General features: G+C 51.5%; 1 protein-coding gene across 6 annotated transcripts in view; it reads right to left on the reverse strand.

Moving 5' to 3' along the window:
- The window catches only part of st3gal3b (ST3 beta-galactoside alpha-2,3-sialyltransferase 3b), a 39,900-nt gene extending 21,222 nt beyond the window's left edge, over positions 1-18,678 (reverse strand). The window contains exons 1-3 of one of the 6 annotated variants that reach the window (XR_007384283.1): positions 8,389-11,209; positions 5,439-8,294; positions 3,368-3,406 (exon numbers count right to left, since the gene is read on the reverse strand). Coding sequence is in view for 5 of the 6 variants with exons in the window: in XM_048988340.1 (XP_048844297.1) it covers positions 3,368-3,406; positions 11,221-11,338 (157 nt within the window). In the remaining variant the exon portion in view is untranslated. The other 5 variants (XM_048988340.1, XM_048988339.1, XM_048988338.1 and 2 more) reach the window with 5 other exon arrangements.
- Between the last annotated feature and the right edge of the window lie 413 nt (positions 18,679-19,091).

Consider the following 19,091-nt stretch of genomic DNA (forward strand, 5'->3'; position numbering starts at 1 on the left):
AGAGACAGAGAGCGACAGAGAGAGAGGACGCAGCGAGGGCAGCCCAAGGGGGAAAGAACACGAATTTGATTAAAAACACCATGAACACACACACACACACACACACACACACACACACACACACACACAGAATGGATAAGAGACTTCTGCGACCCCCCCCTCACCCCAGCCGAAGCTTGCAAAAGGAAGACATTGCCCTTTGCACCACAGCGCTGTAGGGTGGCGCATGTGCACCCCCTACAGGTGGGTCAGGGTAGTGCAGCCAATACGCTGTGGTGACACAGCACCCAGCTCCACCAGGGGCGACCACGACAGGGTGACCATGGCAAAGGGGAGAAGGTCTGGGGGAGGAAACAGCTGTCCAGAGGAACTTGCCCGAGTCATTGTGAAAGCCGGGAACGCATCCCATTGGCCAACAGCACTGGCTGTACTGCGTGTTTCATTATTACCAGTCAGGAAGAGATCACGCAGCACAAGAGCAGAGGTACATCCGCAATTCAACTGCCACTGAAACTTCTGGTAATCTTTAAAAGACGTGTAATTAACCTTAACAAGTTCTGACTCCATCATCATCATCATCATCATCATCATCATATGCACATTCTAACTACTTCAGGCAATCATCATCTTCAGCAATCGCATTTCAGCAACTAAAAGCCGCTCATTTGTTTTTGATTGTGCAATTACACTTAATTAGAGATAATATTTGTTTAGTGATTTACATCTCGTACATCATAGCTGACTGACAGCGGTTGCATATTACCGGGCACATCATGGTGAATTTGCTACCAATGTGCTGTACAGGCATTAGATCATTCCTGCGGTTCCATCCGAAGCTCTCAAACCCCTCGAGATGCCAATAACAGTGGGCTTCATTCTCCAAGTTCCTGCTCCATCAGCTGGAAATACAGTGGCTTCCAAACCCTAATCTAAAAGGGTAAAACTACATATTGGTTTTGGCTGCCGTTGAGCTCTTGCATAAAAATCGGCTTGACTCAAACATGGCAAAACATATAACCACCAAGCAATACTAAAAGCAACATTACAAGCATTTGTACTAAATGTGATCCCTTTTGCGAAGTGTGAAAATGACCGTACAGAATAGGCTACACAGACTAATACATTTTACAAGCATTTAATTGTTCATGAGCCACAAGTAAGGAACTACCGAACTTAAACACGTTTTAAGGAGCGTTGGGTAGTAAGACACCTGGCCAATGTCAACAGTGTACGCATTTCCTCGGAGGCTGATGCCCATTAAATATTTAAGGGATTCATTAAAAGTGAAGAGCTGATCGAGCTGATACTAATAATTGCCTGGTCCATACAGAACAGACTCTGGCGCCGTTAGCTCTCTGTTCTATTCTTATAAACGGGCCGGCCGGACAGGAGAGGGAGCTAACGGCGCCAAACGGGCCGGCCGGACAGGAGAGAGAGCTAATGCACGGATATGGAGACGCCTCTAACCCAAAGTCCAGGCCAGGCCCAAGCACATCCCTTCCGTCTGTCCCCAGGTTCAGGACTTATTTCTTCCTGTAACCCCCAAGCAGGTTGCTGGCCTCCTGTCCTGTGACACCACCCAGCAACACATGGGAGATTGTGGTGAGTAACGCAGCTGGCCAATGGCAAGGAAGGAAGTGACTAGCAAATTTAAATTTAAACATGACTGTGCAGTGATCTCAGGCCGCGATTGCATGGAGGCCAGAACAAACCAGGAGCTCCTCTCAGGAGGCAGACACACTGAAGTCCGGGATTCATCTAATAATGCAGGGGTGGCCAATCTTATCCAGAAAGGGCAGTCATGCATGTGGGGGGTTGCTGCAAATCCCTAATTAGATTACTAATTAATGGACTAATTGGCTGAAGAGTCCTCACACCTGGGTTTGAACAGCTGACCTGCATACATGAGCCCTTCGCGGACCAGCCACCCCAGATCTACAGAGGACATTGCAGCACAAAATCATTCTCATACAAAGTAAAGAATGAAAATGAAAGCAGGACTCGGCCCCGTCCTTTCAGGGGAAACACATTTGCACACAAAGTTTGAGAATCCAGATTTATAAGAAGAGCAGCATGTGAAGAGCATGTGAGGAACATTGCTCTGCAGTGACATCACCATCCTCCTCCCAAGGGAAGGGAAGTCTAGAGAAGGCCAAAGAGAGAAGGCAGAAAGACAACCTTAAGGCTCAGAGAAACACTGGGAAACGGGGGGGGGGGGCAGCTCGAGATGTTAGCAAAGTCCTCCTAATGGTGGGTGGGGCGAGAAGCCCAAGATAAGCCAAAGAGCAGAGAGGGGCTATGTAGCAGCCATGAAAGTATGGGGGGGTGCGGGGGCAGCAGGAGAGGCTAGCCCCAGAGGAGCTGCCTGGCCTGTGGGGGACGGGCTCACGGCCCCTGACTGCCTCGTCTCATGAAGACAGTCCCGAGCCGTGGCTTTCAGCAGAGGCAGCGGCTTCCAGACCAGGCTGGAACGGAGAATGAATGGGGGGGGTGTCCAGGCAGGTGTGGCCTTGTGAGGCTGGGGGACAATGGAGAGTGGCTGCAGGCCGTCATCGCTCGGGACGATGCACGGCGCCCTCTACAGAGCTGGGGGTCAGAGCCAGAGGTGGGCGCTAACAGAGGGAAGGACCAGGCCCACGTGCGACAGAGACGTGGATGAAGGCCTTTTTCATGGTGGAGAGAGGCCTCCTCTGGACTCTGTATCCCGTCCCACGCAATGTGCGGTGATTACCAAGCCAAAGTATTCAGAGGACAGACCGCCCTTTCAGCCAATAGCGGGGGGCGATACTATGTGTTCTGGTCAACCACGCCCCCCCCCCAATTTGTAAGCAAAGTGCCGCCATTTGGGGAGGAAAGAGACAGAGGAGCATCAGGTCGAAGTCTTGGTAAGGGGGAGTGGAGTGTGCCCAGAGAAGGTGGCAAGAGATGGACAGTTTTCCGCGCCTAGGCAATGCTGGGAGGGTCACGTGGCTTGTCAGGCTCGGGGGGGGGGGGGGTGGGGGGGGCATTTTGTTTATTTAGCAATGGGGCAGATTTCACCATCCTATCTAACATGATGGACTTCAAAAGCACAGGTGGCACACGAGTCAAACAAACATCGGTGTAATCAGAACAAGCAGGTAATGTTTAGGGAACGTGGCCTTAAGGTGCATGAAGTCCACCAGGGGCAGCTCTGGCGACAGCGGCTCAGGAGGGGCACTGCTCACCACCTGCACGCTTCACCAGCGAGCTTCCCGTGTAAAACGGGCCTCCAGAATCCACTAGCGGATTCAGGCACCAGCATGATCTTTACTGCACTTCTGCACTCAGAGTGACCTCCCAGCAGAGCCAACAGGACAGCATACTTCAGAGTGTTGTGGGCCTGTACCTGCTCGTCCCACGGTGAGAATGGCTTCTTCCACCGGCTCTGCAACACAAGAGTGCGAGTTTAGCCAAGGGAGCTGCGTCAAGTGGCAAAAGCCTGCAGGGCAGCATGTGCTCACATGCGCCCTCTAGGGGCACTCAACACATACAATCTAGGAGAGAAGCAGCAGGGAATTAATAGAGTTAGGAATCAGGCTTTGCGGTTTCGCATTCAGATCTGTCGTACAGTATATTAGCACGTCCCGAAACAGGCTCTGCCCCATGGAGATTTACCTGAAGGGTTATGCTTCCCCAGATCACAGAAATCTGACTGGACAGAGGAGGAATCGGATGGTTTCACACTGCAGTGTGTCCACCAGTCTCTATGATCATTTATAAGACTGTTATTCAGGCCCTTAATCAGCTACACAGTGGGTAATGCAGGGCGTGTGGCGCGATTAGCTGGACTGATCTCCCGCCGACGATCTTGTTAAGCCATTTACCTCGAAGGTCTTGGCAGTGCTTGGTACGACATGTGCCATTTTAGACAGTTTTAATTGCTCAAGTATGAAAAATACAACAACGACTAACTCAAGCACAATTAAAGCTTTAAGGCTGATTTACACTTCTGTGTTCAGGCTACACAGAGCCGACGCCAAGCCTTTTGCAAGTGGCCAACAAACACATCCTTGTGCACTGGAATGTCTCTGCTGCTCCACGATTACGCCGCCAAAACACTGGTTGCTTGAGCACAAGGGGGTTTAGGTTTTGCCAAAACATTTCCACTGTCATAGGAAACAAAACTTAGAAAGTTCTGCAATTTCAATGAGCCATTTTTTGCTTTATAACCATCACAGTATTTAAATCACAAAAAAAAAAATGTAAAAATTAAAAACCAGAGCACGATATCAGAAATTTTCCAATATCATGCAGCCATGACGAGAATGGCTGCAACCATGGTTACAACAGCGGGCCAGCAACGAGCTAAACACAACCAGTCCCACACTAAACCCTTTCCAGTTGACAACAGCGGCAGCGCTTTTGCACAGGAGGAAGTTCAGTGCTCCGAAGCACAGCAGTCACAGTCGTTGCGGTTGCGGCGGTGCATATCTACGTTCCTGGGGAGATGTGGGTCAGCTTGCAGCCCGGGCTGCAGTGCAGCTGTGCCGTACCTGCGGCCTCAGTTCTACTCAGAGGTATAAATCTGTCTCCGGTGGGCAGGATTAGACTCGGCACACTTAAATGACAATTGAGCCCGGGTCCGATATGGACAGCAAAAGAAGAGAGAGAGAGAGACACCCAGATGCGTGGCAGAGCACCTAGAGAAGTGCAGCACATGCACGACGCCCAGCCAGGTGCCTACACCTGAATCTGTACTGCCTTTTGGTATGACAGTGCCTTCCCGAGCTTCATCTCTAACAGAGACGAGAAATGAGTTGTACAGGAAGCCCTGCGGGCCGACTGGCGGGACTTTCCAGTAAAGAGTCACCGTGGCCCCCATGTGACCCCCCACATGCCCCTCCATGTGACCTTACTTACATACATCTGCTGAACACTTGCACTCACCACTGACCCTGCCACCAAACACTGACATATCGAATTAAACAGACCGTTTGAGTTATTTTAACCACAATATTACAGAATTCGTAGCAGGGCAGCTCACTAAGGTCACTGGAACATCAAGGTGGACGTGTATCCCTGTGCCACAGCTGGCGAGACCTGAATGCCAGTGAGAACCCAGACAGGAGGAGCAGGGAGCGCACGGCGACCGGACGGGAGGAGCAGGGAGCGCACGGCGACCGGACGGGAGGAGCAGGGAGCGCACGGCGAAGCCACCAGAACTAATGCATCAATCCTTTGAATTTATATTTGAACATAGAGGGTCCATGTCACACACACACCTCTCTCTGTCTCACACACACACACCTCAGTGTACTGTCCCCTCCCCGGCTGTCTGCATACCCTGACATTCTATCTCCTCATCACAGAGCCACATCCACACTTCTCCCAGAATGCACACTTCCTCCCCAACCCCTTCAGTGACCAGGTCCCCCTCACTAGCTCCTCAGTGCTGCCACCTGCTGTTTCACACTCACAGCATATGCATATTCCATTCAGCAGGAAGCTTCATGAGGTCGCCATGTACATGCCGGTGTAACATCGGCCCAGAGGAGCCTGAAAAAAAAAAATGACAGAGGTTCGAAAGCGCGGGCCGCTAAAAACTTGTCCACCTGTATGGGCAAAATGTAGCAAGGATGAAGTGTCAAGCTACAATAACTGTACTGTAGAACATTCTGGCACTGCGAGGTGAAGACTGAAGAGACACAGGGATCCGCGCTGTAAGACCATGACACTGCGGAGAGCTGCCTGTCAGAGACTCAGAGGGAGGACAGCTGCTGAAGCAGGGCTGATGTCTGACCCCCCGCAGACGTTTCCTCGGTGTTACATCCTACCAACTGTCAGCACTTGGGTGAGAAGAAAGGCCTCAGACTTCTGACGAGAGGAACAGCAAGAGTGTGGCGAGTGTGGGAGAAGGTTCTGCAGGAGATGCCTGCAACCCAGCAAGCCTCCGATTGCTAAACCACACGGCGGAACCAACGGGGGGGGGGGGGGGGGGGGGGGGGGCGCGTCACCCCACCCATTCAGCAGATCTGCAGGAGACGCCCTTAACCTGCTTGGGGATGCAGTCATGGGGCAGCGGCGTGCTCAGCCTCTCAAACAGAGATCTCCGCAAACACACGGGACGGTGCCTTACACGCTGAGGTGCCCCCCAGCCAACATTCCTGCACCTCCAGGGCATCTGAGACGACGGTAGCATTAAATGCGAACTGCCCGGCCCTCCGCCGAGGATCAGGAAGCGGAATCCCAGGAAACAGAAGGGAAAGCACAGCTTGGAGAATGACCCAGCGCACGATAGCCGAGACCCAGTGAGCGCTGCCAGACCATGAGGAGAGGGCACCAACCTCCTGGCTTTCACTGAAATAACCCCCCCCCCCCTTTCAAATGAATCAGATGTTTATTTACATGCATAAAAAGCCGAATTAAGACCCGTCCAGGTGTATTTTACTGCCATCGAAGCCAACCCTAACAGCACTCCAGTGAGGGCGGGTGGAAGGAACAGCTACAAAATGCTGATTTTGGGGGAATATAAGAGCGTGAAAAGGGCAGAGGGAATGTAGATGAAAACCACTAACACTGTTTGTCTTTTGTGTTCTATTTCTTTATACGGATGCTGTCACAGTCTTGGAACCAGCATTTCACTGCACAACTGTGTATGTGACAAAAAAAAAAGTTGATTTGACCAAAGAATCCAGTGCTTGCTTTTACTTCCCAGAAAACCTAGATCACCTACTGAATTCATGTGAAAGGAAGACCAGCTGATCACATGATGCTTGACAGTGCGAAGCTGGTAAGCGGTATCCCCTCCGGAGGGTTAGGCCGATAAAAAAGCCTTTCATCAGCCATTTAGCCCAGGCTCTTTGTTCCATAACTGCAAACAGCCACTAAGCCATTAGTGCGCCACCAAACCGCCTATGGTCAGGGACAATGACCCATTTTTCCCTTTGCAACAAACCTTCACAGAAGATCTGAGCATTTTGGAAAAAGAGAAACCAGATCAATCTTGTCTCAGCTTTCTGAGGGAACAACAACAACAAGGACTCTCCACACACAGGATGTACTCTGCCAACGTAAATCATCTCCCGTTAAGTAAGCAGATGCCGCCGGCATCCGGAAGGATCACAGAAAGCCGCGCCTGGGCCCTGCTCCAGCACCGTTTCTTATGACAAAACGAGAAGGTGCAGTAACTTTAATCCAAAAGAAGTTAAAAGCTAACCGGCACTAAAAACAGCCATCGTGGGTGTGCAGGCTGCAGTTTCCTGCTGCCTTGAGACCTAGGAGGAGAGTCCGAGCCGCTCAGGACAGGCGGGAAAACCCACGACAAGCTGCAAAAGCACAGGAAGCACTGGGAAAACTCCTCAGGCGTCTGGACAAGGAAGAGGGCCCTCTAGTGGGCACGAAGGGCAGCTGCCCTCCCTCCTACTGGACAGAAAGAAACACCAACGCGTGCATCAGGCGGTAATCAGACGTTCAGCTGGTACTGAGCATCTCCAGGCTAAATCTACTCCACTAAGAAATCAGACAGCAGTCTGACCTGCTTAAATTGCTAAGCACTGCTGAGAAATCCTGGCATTTATTTACAGATCTTAAAAGTTCGAGCTGGGCGCATCCTAAGAGAGAGAAGCTTTAATCCCAGGTCAGAAAATACGCAACTACCAACTGAACGCATCCAGAAAGCCATAGAAGGAGCCAAAGAATGACAAATCTGTACAGAGGACGAGAGACAAACACTATTTTCACATTAACACATAAAACAAATTACGGGACTTTCCGAAAGAAAAGACCTTTGTCCACACTAACCTCATCACTAGTGTCATTTGCACGTTTTTTTACCAGTCAAAATTTTTTATAATTCTAAAACTGGTAAAGTATATGTTTTGACTTTGATTAGTAAGTTCTGCTTTTATAAAAATTTCAATTAATGTCACGCACAACTGTGTTTAAAGTAAATATATGCATTTTATTTAGCAAAGCAAAATATCATGGGGGGGGGGGGGTATAGAAGTTAGCACTGTCGCCTCACACCTCTGGGACCAGGGTTCGAGTCTTCGCCATAACTCCGTGTGTGGAGTTTGCAAGTTCTCCCCATGTCGTCGTGGGGTTTCCACCAGGTACTCCGGTTTCCCTCCACAAAACATGCTGAGGCTAACTGGAGTTACCAAACTGGTGTGCATGTGAGTGAATGGTGTGTGAGTGTGCCCTGTGATGGGCCGGCACCCCATCCTGGGTTGTTCCCTGCCTTGTGCCCTGTGATGGGCCGGCACCCCATCCTGGGTTGTTCCCTGCCTTGTGCCCTGTGATGGGTTGGCGCCCCATCCTGGGTTGTTCCCTGCCTTGTGCCCTGTGATGGGCTGGCACCCCATCCTGGGTTGTTCCCTGCCTTGTGCCATGCGATGGGCCGGCACCCCATCCTGGGTTGTTCCCTGCCTTGTGCCCTGCGATGGGCCGGCACCCCATCCTGGGTTGTTCCCTGCCTTGTGCCCTGCGATGGGCCGGCACCCCATCCTGGGTTGTTCCCTGCCTTGTGCCCTGTGATGGGTTGGCGCCCCATACTGGGTTGTTCCCTGCCTTGTGCCCTGTGATGGGCCGGCACCCCATCCTGGGTTGTTCCCTGCCTTGTGCCCTGCGATGGGCCGGCACCCCATCCTGGGTTGTTCCCCGCCTTGTGCCCTGCGATGGGCCGGCACCCCATCCTGGGTTGTTCCCCGCCTTGTGCCCTGCGATGGGCCGGCACCCCATCCTGGGTTGTTCCCTGCCTTGTGCCCTGTGATGGGTTGGCGCCCCATCCTGGGTTGTTCCCTGCCTTGCGCCCTGCGATGGGCCGGCACCCCATCCTGGGTTGTTCCCTGCCTTGCGCCCTGCGATGGGCCGGCACCCCATCCTGGGTTGTTCACTGCCTTGCGCCCTGCGATGGGCCGGCACCCCATCCTGGGTTGTTCCCTGCCTTGTGCCCTGCGATGGGTTGGCGCCCCATCCTGGGTTGTTCCCTGCCTTGTGCCCTGCGATGGGCCGGCACCCCATCCTGGGTTGTTCCCTGCCTTGTGCCCTGTGATGGGCCGGCACCCCATCTTGGGTTGTTCCCTGCCTTGTGCCCTGCGATGGGTTGGTGCCCCATCCTGGGTTGTTCCCTGCCTTGCGCCCATAGGCTTCAGCCCCACCACAACCCTGAACAGGATAAACCGTTTTAGACTATGTAAATAGGTATGGAAATATCACAGTGTACTGTGATACTGCAGTGGTGCAAACGCAAAGCTGGACATGAAAGAAGCCACCACAGCAACAACCCAGGGGCCCAGAAATGTAGCCAGTACAAGTATCGCTCTCTTCCCTCAGCTTCAGAGCACTGTAACGGTGCGATGGCTGGATGTCTAATCAGCAGGCACGTGGCTCAGGCTCTTTCGGAGCTCCACAATACGACGTACACAAAATAGGATGTAGCTGCACACAATTAAGCAAAACAACATATTCCAAATAGCGAGAGTCCCGAACATCCACGACGTCAGACCATGCATTTCTGATTCCCGTGAATAAAATCCAAATCAAGGGAAAACTAAGAGAGCTAATCAGGAAACAGTCACGGGTGCGAACCAATCGGAGCTCCCTGGTGTAGCCATGCATTAGTGCAGACCTCGCTTATGAGTGTCCGCACTAATGCATTCACAGAAACGTTAGTGGTCAGAAAACGGTGAATTTTTTCTCCTCTGCTGGGGGAGAACAGGTCCGTGGTAGTGTGGACAGAAGACTAGATCATAAGAAATGTTTTTGTGTTACTAAACGAAAGCGTATTGGAGCAGATGGGCCCAAAGACGGACCGATACAGACGACTGCTGACAGCCTCCAGCAGGCAGCACATGGAGCCGGATCAAAGGCTGCAACTGTAAGTCACAGCCAGGAACCGAAGCAATTACAAGGCATTTTCTTTGAGAGAGGGTACAACCTTTCGATGCAATCTGAAATGAGCATCTTGTACTTCAGAAAACAGTATTAAAGACACGCGCACACACACACACAAACATTACTGTTAATTTTGCTGCGTGAAAACAGGCGGAGTTTTCCAAAAAGTCTGATTTCTCAGAAAGCTAACATGTCGCTGGGTTTACCCAAATATTTACAGACATGCAGACTCAGAGGGGGAGGGGGGGCGGGAGGGTCAGGCCAGCTGTAAGACCTAAGCAAAAGAAGAAAATAAAAGTGTTGACGGCAGCTATTGCGGAACAAAAAAACAGGATATACAAAGCTGCTACTGCAGATATGACTTCCTGCATACCAGGGATTCACACAGCGCACTGGGACTGACATCCCCATTGTGGGGACTGCGCTTTACTGGGGTCATGGATGCTAAGATTTGTACTTAGGGGAGTGGCAGCCTTCAGAACAAGGGGGGGGAGCAGCAAGAGGCCTCCTGTTCCACCACACCATTCCCAAATACTTTAAGCGTGAGTTTGCAGAATTTATGGAAATTTAGTCTGGAGTGAATGAATTTCCAGGTACCATCAAACGGACTATTACCGCCCCCATCTGGCAACACTGAATATTAGCACGCACGGCTCCCTTCCATTTCACCGATAAGCCAAGGGCCACATGCAATATTTTCTTTCAGACACTTAGCAGAACCAAGTGAGCCATATATTCAGCAAATGACTGAAAAGTGACTATTATTGAACTGCAAACCAAATTTTTTTAAATACAACGAAGTTCCTCCAATAAAAGTGACAATCACATGTGTAGATTTAGTCTCCTGTCATATATTTCAGGTTTATCACACTGGAAGAGGGAGGCGAGCTCTTAAACAATCCAAGCCAAAAGGTCATGCCCCCCCCCCCCAGGAAACCTATGCTGCAAATGCAGAACATGCACTTTTGATTACAAAAAAAAACTCCACTTCCACTTTGTCGGTTATCAGGTGCCTTTTACCCACCTGCCGCCGCTATTTTTGTCACAATCTCGCGCTCTCTCACACCCCCAGACGCAGGGACACGCGCGCCCTGGATGCCACGTTATTTTCGTGGTAGAAACAGGTCCAGCTGCGGATGAAGACAACTCTGTAGGTCGGGGGGCCGTAATGCCTGGGAGGGCGGCCATGACCTCCGCCGCCGAGCGCACACCCTGTCCGTGCCACCGCCCCGGGGAGGCGGCTCGGGTGCTGCAGGCCGCAGAGACGGACTGACGGACAGACTAACTGACGGACGGACGTACAGACAGACAGACGGACGGACGGACGCACGCGGTGACGCGGCGCGAGCTCGGCGGGCTACTCACGAGTCTTCTGGCCCCACATGTGCAGGTGCAGCTTCCCGGCTGAGTAATAGATGAAGCCCAAGACCAGCATGGGACACAAGACAAAGAGCAGCTTGCGTGTGGGTTTCATCATACTCATTTCTCACATAGTCGCTTTAGCTCCACATCACCTGCGGAGGAGACGGGGGGGGGGTTAGTAAGCGCACCGGCCCGAAGTCCAACCCGGTCCGCTCCCTGCCCCGGCCGCCACGTTTAGGGCGTGCCGGCACGAGCAGTCTGCGCACGTGATCGGACGGCTTGTCAATTTGTAACCAGTTTAAATATTGGCGTAAGTTGGACGTTCTGGACGGGAGCAGGTCGGCGTGGAATCCGCGCCGCCGGAGCGTCATTTACTGCAGCCGGGGAGGCGAGAAGCCGCGGCTGCTTTTAAGTTTGGCGGCGTAACACAACGATTGAATAAAAGACCAGAAAATGCCCAGAAATAACTTATCAGAAATATAATTAAACAGAAGCGCATTCCAGTTAAATCTTTCGCCAAACTGGACACATCACCGTTTTATAAAACACAAGAAAGAAACAGGCGTGCTGGGGGGTTTTACCACGAGCCAAACACTGGTGAATCAGCGACATTATTACAACTTTCCCATGCAATCCTACCGATATGGATACAACATATTGGACATGAGAACTTTAAATAAAAATAATAGCTTACCACAATAGAATGCTTCAGCTGAATTCTTCCGAATTTTTCCCAAGAAAAAGCTTTTATTTCGGGGCTTCGGGCGCCGCATAATAGGGGAGACACACGGAAAGCTCCGTAAGAAGAACCTGACCGGGCTGTGGACAGTACCGTTACCGGGAGGAGACTCGGGGAGCGCCGGTGCACCCGAGTCACGGCCGACGCTGCAATGTATCCGCCAGCACCGCGACGGCGGCAAAGTGTCCGCAGACGGACCGAGGCTGCTTCCCGAGAGACGACACCAGCGGCGGATAAATCATTAACGGATGCGGCCCGTTACACGCTCCGGACTGGTGGATGTGGAGGGAATCGGCTCGGTTCTGGCTAAATAAAAACCGGGGGTAGGGACTCGGTCTCGGGCGGCAAGAAAAGGCCAGGGCCAGATCCGGGCCTAATGCCGAGCGATCGGCTTCTCACAAAGCGGGCTGAAAGCAGCCCCAGCCCGGCCTTACCGTCGCTCCGAGGCGCTCCCCGTCTGTCTGCCGTAACTATGCGGAGTCACAGTCCGGCATGACTCCCCGAAGCGGCTCCCGGCTGGGAATTTAGCTGCGGTGTTGAAGGGCGCCCGGCAGCCGGCGCCTCTGTGCCTTTTTATAGCACCTTCTTCCCCCCTGCACACTTCGTCTGCTCTCCCAGCCCTTTAGGCCGGCGACGGCTGGCAGAGAGGCTTCATGTCTCATCGGCTGCGCTCCGGTCCACGAAGCGTCTCTTCAAAGCGCTGTGCTAGACTGAAAGATACGCCGGCATCAAAGCTCATGGTGGCCGGCGCGGTTGCGCTCCAGTCCGGCCGCCCCCAGCCCCCGAGAGCGCCGATAGCAAGGTGCCGAGCTCAGCGGGACACACAGCCGCGTCTCGTAGCCCCGATCGAGGGTCTCTCTGCCAGTCACTTGCTGCGACTTTTCCTGCGTCGCCTCTTCACTGGTGTCCAGCTTACAGCGTGCAGATCGCTGTTGGCGTGGAGTCGCTACAGAGCTCCGGCCCTCCCTCTGTCTGTCTGTCTGTCACACACACACAGGCGCACGAACGCACAAAGCGCCGCTCTTTCACCGTCCGAAAGGTCGACGTTTATTCCAGCATTCATATCCTTCGGACACGCATGACTCCTGCGCTGTTAGCGGAGACCCTGCTTTCAGGGCTGTGAACAGAGTTCCTCATTAATCCCCAGATCGGCTCGACTGAGACCGCGGCACAATCTCGGTCCTTCAAAGAGCAGGACGAAGTCACAACACAGTCCTGATCTTTCAAACTTACATGGGTTGTAAATCACAGTAATGTTTAAGGTGAATGTAGTTATTACTGCTATGTTAAATTACTTGATTATATATTATTAGTCTCGCGTACAGTGAAGATGCCGTGCCGAAACTGGTGCGATTTCTTTTCCAAGTTTGTTCAAATGGAGACTCCAGTAACGTGCAATAACAGGCTACATAAAAACTTACAAAATTAATTACCTACTATTTTGCCCTAATACTCATATTTGTCCAAATTTATAGTTTAATGGTTGCAAAAATGCGTGCTTATTTTAGCAGAGATCACCTTCGCACATGTAAGTTTTGTACTGTAGTGACCATGTTTGCAAAACGATCTGTTTGCATGTCAAAGATATGCCTCAAACATTGACGGAAAAGTCAAATGCACGCGGGCCTGCAAACCGCTGAATGTACCAGATATTGTGTGAATCAGAAATCGGATATTTTCCCTTAAAGTAAAAGTGTAATAAACCAATAAAACCAAAACTAAGTAAGACTAGTCCGGACTTGTGCTGTTATTTGGAAGGTTTTCTGGGCAGTTATACCTAACAGGCTGTGCCTGATCTGTGGCCTGTGAGCGATGTGGAAGGAACAGACCCCATGTGTGTCTGGGTAGGGCACCGCTGGAGGCGAGGCAGGCCGCTTTATGAAAAGCTGTGTCCGATCGCACGCTACAGACTGGCACACACTCCCTGGCAAAGAGCAGACTAAGAGTACACTCTGCTGTGATCTGTCTTTACACTCTCTCCAAAGCTGCCGTCTCAAATTTCTCCATATAATTACTGTAAGGTGATTATGTTCGTCCTGCTCTCTCTTTCATAAAGAAGACGGCTATGGGAGTTCATTCCGTCTCCATCTTAGTCACTTAGGATTTTCTGTGGTGTCCAGGGTTTTGTACATGTTGCAGGTCTTATACGCTGATTCGTCTTCGGTGACATTTCTCCAGCCCCTGCAGGCTTCCCGTCTTTGGCAGGATGTCCTGCTTGCTCGGCTCCACGGAGCACAATGGCTCCTGTACTTCCCCAAACGTGGCTGCGCCGCCAAACTGCCCATGCACCGGTGCCAGTGTGGGGCAGATGAACTGAGACCGCTGGCTGTCTGCACTGGCTCCGTTCTGTAAACTCCTGGTCTTTGTTCTTCATCGTGACTGAGCTTCCTAACTCCCCCTCCCACCCCTACAGTATCAGAAAAAATGGTTCAGTCCTGTATAGTTTTGGTACAAGCAACATTAATATATCCCCAGTGGTGCAAAAATGTTCCTCTAAGTCCATTTCTGTACCTTAAAATGTACATTTACCTACAGCTAAGGGTACAACTGGAAAACCCTTGAGGGTGCAGCCCCAGTGACAAGCAGTTGTATCCCCAAAGGTCCCAGAGGCGGCCATGACCTCCCCTGCTACCATGAAACGAAAATAGTAAAAACTAAATATGGATCATATTTAAGCGGAATCACAGAAGCTCTTTCCCATGATCTAAAGCTGATTCATATAACTGTAATATTACAAAGGCTCATGGGAACACACTCTGAATGAATAAAACAACAACAACAACAATAATAATAATAATAATAATAATAATTATTATTATTATTATTTAACCCAAACACAGAACACAAAATAAGAAAAAGTGATACAAATAGATATAAAATAAGATTTCATAAAATAGATTTGAGTATGTGTTTGAGTAATCTCGAGAAGTTACTGGAAATCACATATTCTGGTCTTATGAGGCATATCTACTGTTTTTGAAAAGGAAAATAAGATGAAGTCTGACGCAAGGTGAGCGGTTACACCGCACAGCAAATACAATGAGGGTAACATACAGTGGCAGTAACAGTGATTATATGCAGCACAGTAAACACAATGAGGGTAACATTCCAGGAGAGCTCAGCCACACACGGGCCGGCTGGGTCACGGAAGCTGTTCCCTGTGCTCTGAATCTTTCTCTTTTTAATTCTGGCGATTTTAGGTACTTACCTTTTCACATTAGGGGGATGCCTGCGTTTAGGTATTGGGCCAGGCAGACATTTGTTTATGCAAACAGTAAGCGGAGTCGCCCGGGATCAGTGCCGCTGACTCTAACTGCCGTGACTCCATCGGCCGGGGCTCTGCCACGTTTTCCCCATGCCCCCTCCGTGGAGTTTCAGCTTCCTTCTCATTTCATTGGATATGGCATCACACGGCAAAACAGCACAAGCCAGAAGCTGTCAAACTGGGGCGTCGTTAGCGGCGACGAGTGCATTGTGGGCCCGCCCTTGAGTTCTGGCTCACGGGATATTTGGAGGAGGCGGTTGTGCTCGGCCTGAGAATCGGCCGTCTTCTCCGTTCCAGGACCCGAAGGTGATAAGGAGCTGACACACAAAACACCAGCCTGGCAAGATGCCATGTGCCTGACTCCAGAACACCAGCGCGGGCTCCCTCCCACAATCCCATGGGCCCTCTCTGTGGAGAGCCTTACAGACAGAGCAGGAGGACTGCAAGGCTTTTGACAAGGTCTGCAGGATGCGTTGATCTTACCTTTCAGCTGAGATGGTAGATAAACCATCTTCTGCATCTCTGCCTTCCGCAGAGGTCGGGCTCCATTTATTTATGGAAAAAGAAGAAACGACCATTAGTTTCCCACGGCGCTTCACTGTTCTTCAGTGTCCTGCAGCGACTTCTCTTCACCTCTCATGTAGATCTAAGCTGTGTATCACCTGTTCATTCTGTTCAGCTCTCTTACACAGGAGGTGTCCACTCTGGGCCTCACTTTCTGTTGACCCCCGAAAGAGCCCCCAACTCCCACAAAGACGCCCCTGTGTGCATGACGCTCCACTGGAGCGAAGCTTGCAGGCCAAAGGCTAACCGAATTCCTGTCAGCTGCACTGCAGAAATGTGTGCCGGCCAGAAATATGTGAGAGATTGCTTAGGGACACACAGATGACTGAAACAGCTCGGAATAGCAACACGTTCCACAGCTTCAGCTAAAAACAACACCGAAAGGAAAGCGTCTCCTGTTTCCTTTTTCCTGCAGGAAATGCGTGGTTTCCTGTCTACAAGTTTTTGTGCAGCGATTCGTGAGTCAATTCTTTTGGGGCAAGTCAGTCTTGTGACCATCTGCAGCGCCACAGCATGAAGTCCCAGGAGAGCAAAGTCACATGGTGCATCAGGTGACGTGTCACATGGTGCAGCTTAGCCCCCCCAACACACATGATACACATGACCAGCTCCTGGCCATCATTCATGGTTAGTTGGGACACGGCTGGCAGGAAGGTTCCGTCCCATCAGCCTGTAACTCAATCCTTAGGACATCCCCCCGCCCCCCACTCGACATTTCCAGAAATGTGACGTGTAACGTGGTTCGGTCTCAGTGGACGGGCCTTCGCTGCCCGGGATGATGGCCCTGAAGAAACATGAGAGAGCAAACAAGCAGCAAATTAAATAGTGTAACGTTACCCCTGCTTAGGGCGGCGTGGTGACCGAGCGGGTCGGAGAATCTGTTTGGGCCGCCCTTCCAGCTCTCGCCACTGCGCTTACCGTCATCGATTCCCTCTCCTGATTAATGCATATGTGCACAAAATCAATTAACCAACACGTACCGGGAACACACTGTGCTGGTTCTTCCTTGCAGTGGCTGTGGTTCAGCACAGGGCCTGGAGGAGAGTCCCAGACCCGCTGTGAGTGACCCAGCCCTGGTGTGTGCCCCCAGTGTATGGGCATCCCTCAGGACCCGCTCAGGCTGAGCTGTGGATGTTAGCCAGCCTCGGGTTAAACCTTGCTGCCGTGGAGGGTGCACCGCTCCCGGGAGCCTGTAGGCGGCGTCAGTAAGGCTGTGTCTAAATAAAAAACATGGGGCTGCCTTTGAGGCTCTGATATCCGCATGCGGTTTTAAGCAGGAAATGGAGCCCTGAGCTTTGCAGTCACATTCCCGTGTTTCTCGAAATGGCTGCGGTGACCCAGTGGTCACAGGGTACGTGGTCACACCCCCTATGTCTCCTGACTGCCCCGTGATGCCCCCATGAAGGCAGCGCAGTGCTAAGAGGCCTAAGAGATTAAGGGAGGGCTGCCGGAAGTCCCACGCGGTGGAGGGGGCCTTTACCGTGAGAGAAAGTCAAGTGAGAGGTTCTGTATCGGGCGAGAAATTTCTGCGAGGCGCCACATTGGCAAACACATGCTTTCCCACGACGCGTACGGCGTAATCAGCTCACGGATGCTGACACGCCACCCGCCCCATCACAGCCACACATGTATGAGAGAGGGCGTGTATATCACAGCGCACTTTCGCGTCGCCAAGTTAACCCCAGTTAAGGTCAAGCCGTCACCCATCACCCATAACCAGCATGACAACACCTGGAAGATTTTACTCAGCAAGCAAACACACGGAACAGAAACTCTGCTTCAGCTGTGGAAAGAAACCTGGAAGGAGCGACTGGCACCGGATGAGTGTAGCTCAGCTGGAAGATCTAATGCTGTTTCTTAGGGAACCATCCACAGGCTGGGAATCTAACACGTCGTTCGCCACTCAGCCAGCCAGCCAGCCAGCCAATGTCAGTGCAGGGCTCGGATTCCACATGTTCCGGTTTGGAGAGGCCACTGGTGGTACAGCAGTGGTGGTAATTCGACCGCGGACTTATGGAAAATTTCTGCAGCGTTGGGGCTCGCTAAGCTGTAAGGACGCGTGCGCTGTTTGCCACGTCTGAGGTGAAATAGGAATAAAAGGGTAAAGGCACTACAGACGTGTGTGACTTTCAGGGGCTTCAGGTCTGTCTACTGAAAGAGCAACAGATTCGATTTTCTGCATGTTTATGTAAGAAACAAGGATCTAAAAGGCCGGAAAGCTCATTTTTAAACCCTGGAACTTTGCTTCTACGGCCTTAAAACTGGGTTAGAGGGATCAGTGCAGGTGATGTTTCCTGGCTGTGGCTCCAGAACTCTATCATAGGTGCTTCATCTACCATCCATCCATCCATCCATCCATCCATCCATCTTTTAACCGCTTATCCCAGTCAGGACTTTGGTCTGACTAAAACTGGGGTTCTTTAAAAAACCCACCGAACCAAGAAACACAATAATCTCTGAGGAAAATCAGTATGACTAATGGGTGAGAGAGAAGGCCACTAATGTCAGAGATCTGCTGGGCCCGAGGCTCTCAAGTCCTATTTCAGATCAGCATGATGGTCCCCTGGGGCACAGTGGCCCCCCAACCTGCAGCCAGGCTGCTTGTCCCAGATTCCTCTGTGTCCCTTCCCAGAAACACTGGGATGATGCGCAGGGGAATGACCTTGGCGCAGGGCTGGCAATTGTACTGGGGCACAGTACAATCGTTGGCCACTAAAATTGGGTCTTGGTACATAGAATGTAACCTGTCTGGTTATCAAAAGAGGGCTGAGCTGCTGCGAATGTGGAAAGGAAACTGTACATCAGGAGGCCTGGGAGGGGGGGCATATTGGGTCTGTTATGTCTTAGGCCTTGAGAAAGAAGAGATTGTCTGGAATACTGTGTGTCCTTGTCTCACAGTAGCCTGCATGTGGTCAGTTTCGCACGCCCTGAAGGCCTTGGGTAGAAGGGCACCGGGGGGGGGGGGGGGGGGGGGGGATTGGAAGCTGCCCCAACTGGTGCACAGGGAGGTTCACATATGAAGTAATACGAAATAAGTTATGCAGTGTTACAAATGTATAAGTAGTTCTCACATTAATCATATGTTAACCATATTTTTAACCATAAATTTACATCCATCCATATCCATCCATCCATCCATTATCCTCCGCTTATCCGGGGTCGGGTCGCGGGGGCAGCAGTCTCAGCAGGGCAGCCCAGACTTCCCTCTCCCCGGCCACTTCATCCAGCTCCTCTGGGGGGATCCCGAGGCGTTCCCAGGCCAGCCGAGAGACATAGTCTCTCCAGCGTGTCCTGGGTCTTCCCCGG

The sequence above is a fragment of the Brienomyrus brachyistius genome, chromosome 21 (genome assembly GCF_023856365.1).
Source record: "Brienomyrus brachyistius isolate T26 chromosome 21, BBRACH_0.4, whole genome shotgun sequence".
In the NCBI taxonomy this organism is placed as follows: domain Eukaryota; kingdom Metazoa; phylum Chordata; class Actinopteri; order Osteoglossiformes; family Mormyridae; genus Brienomyrus; species Brienomyrus brachyistius.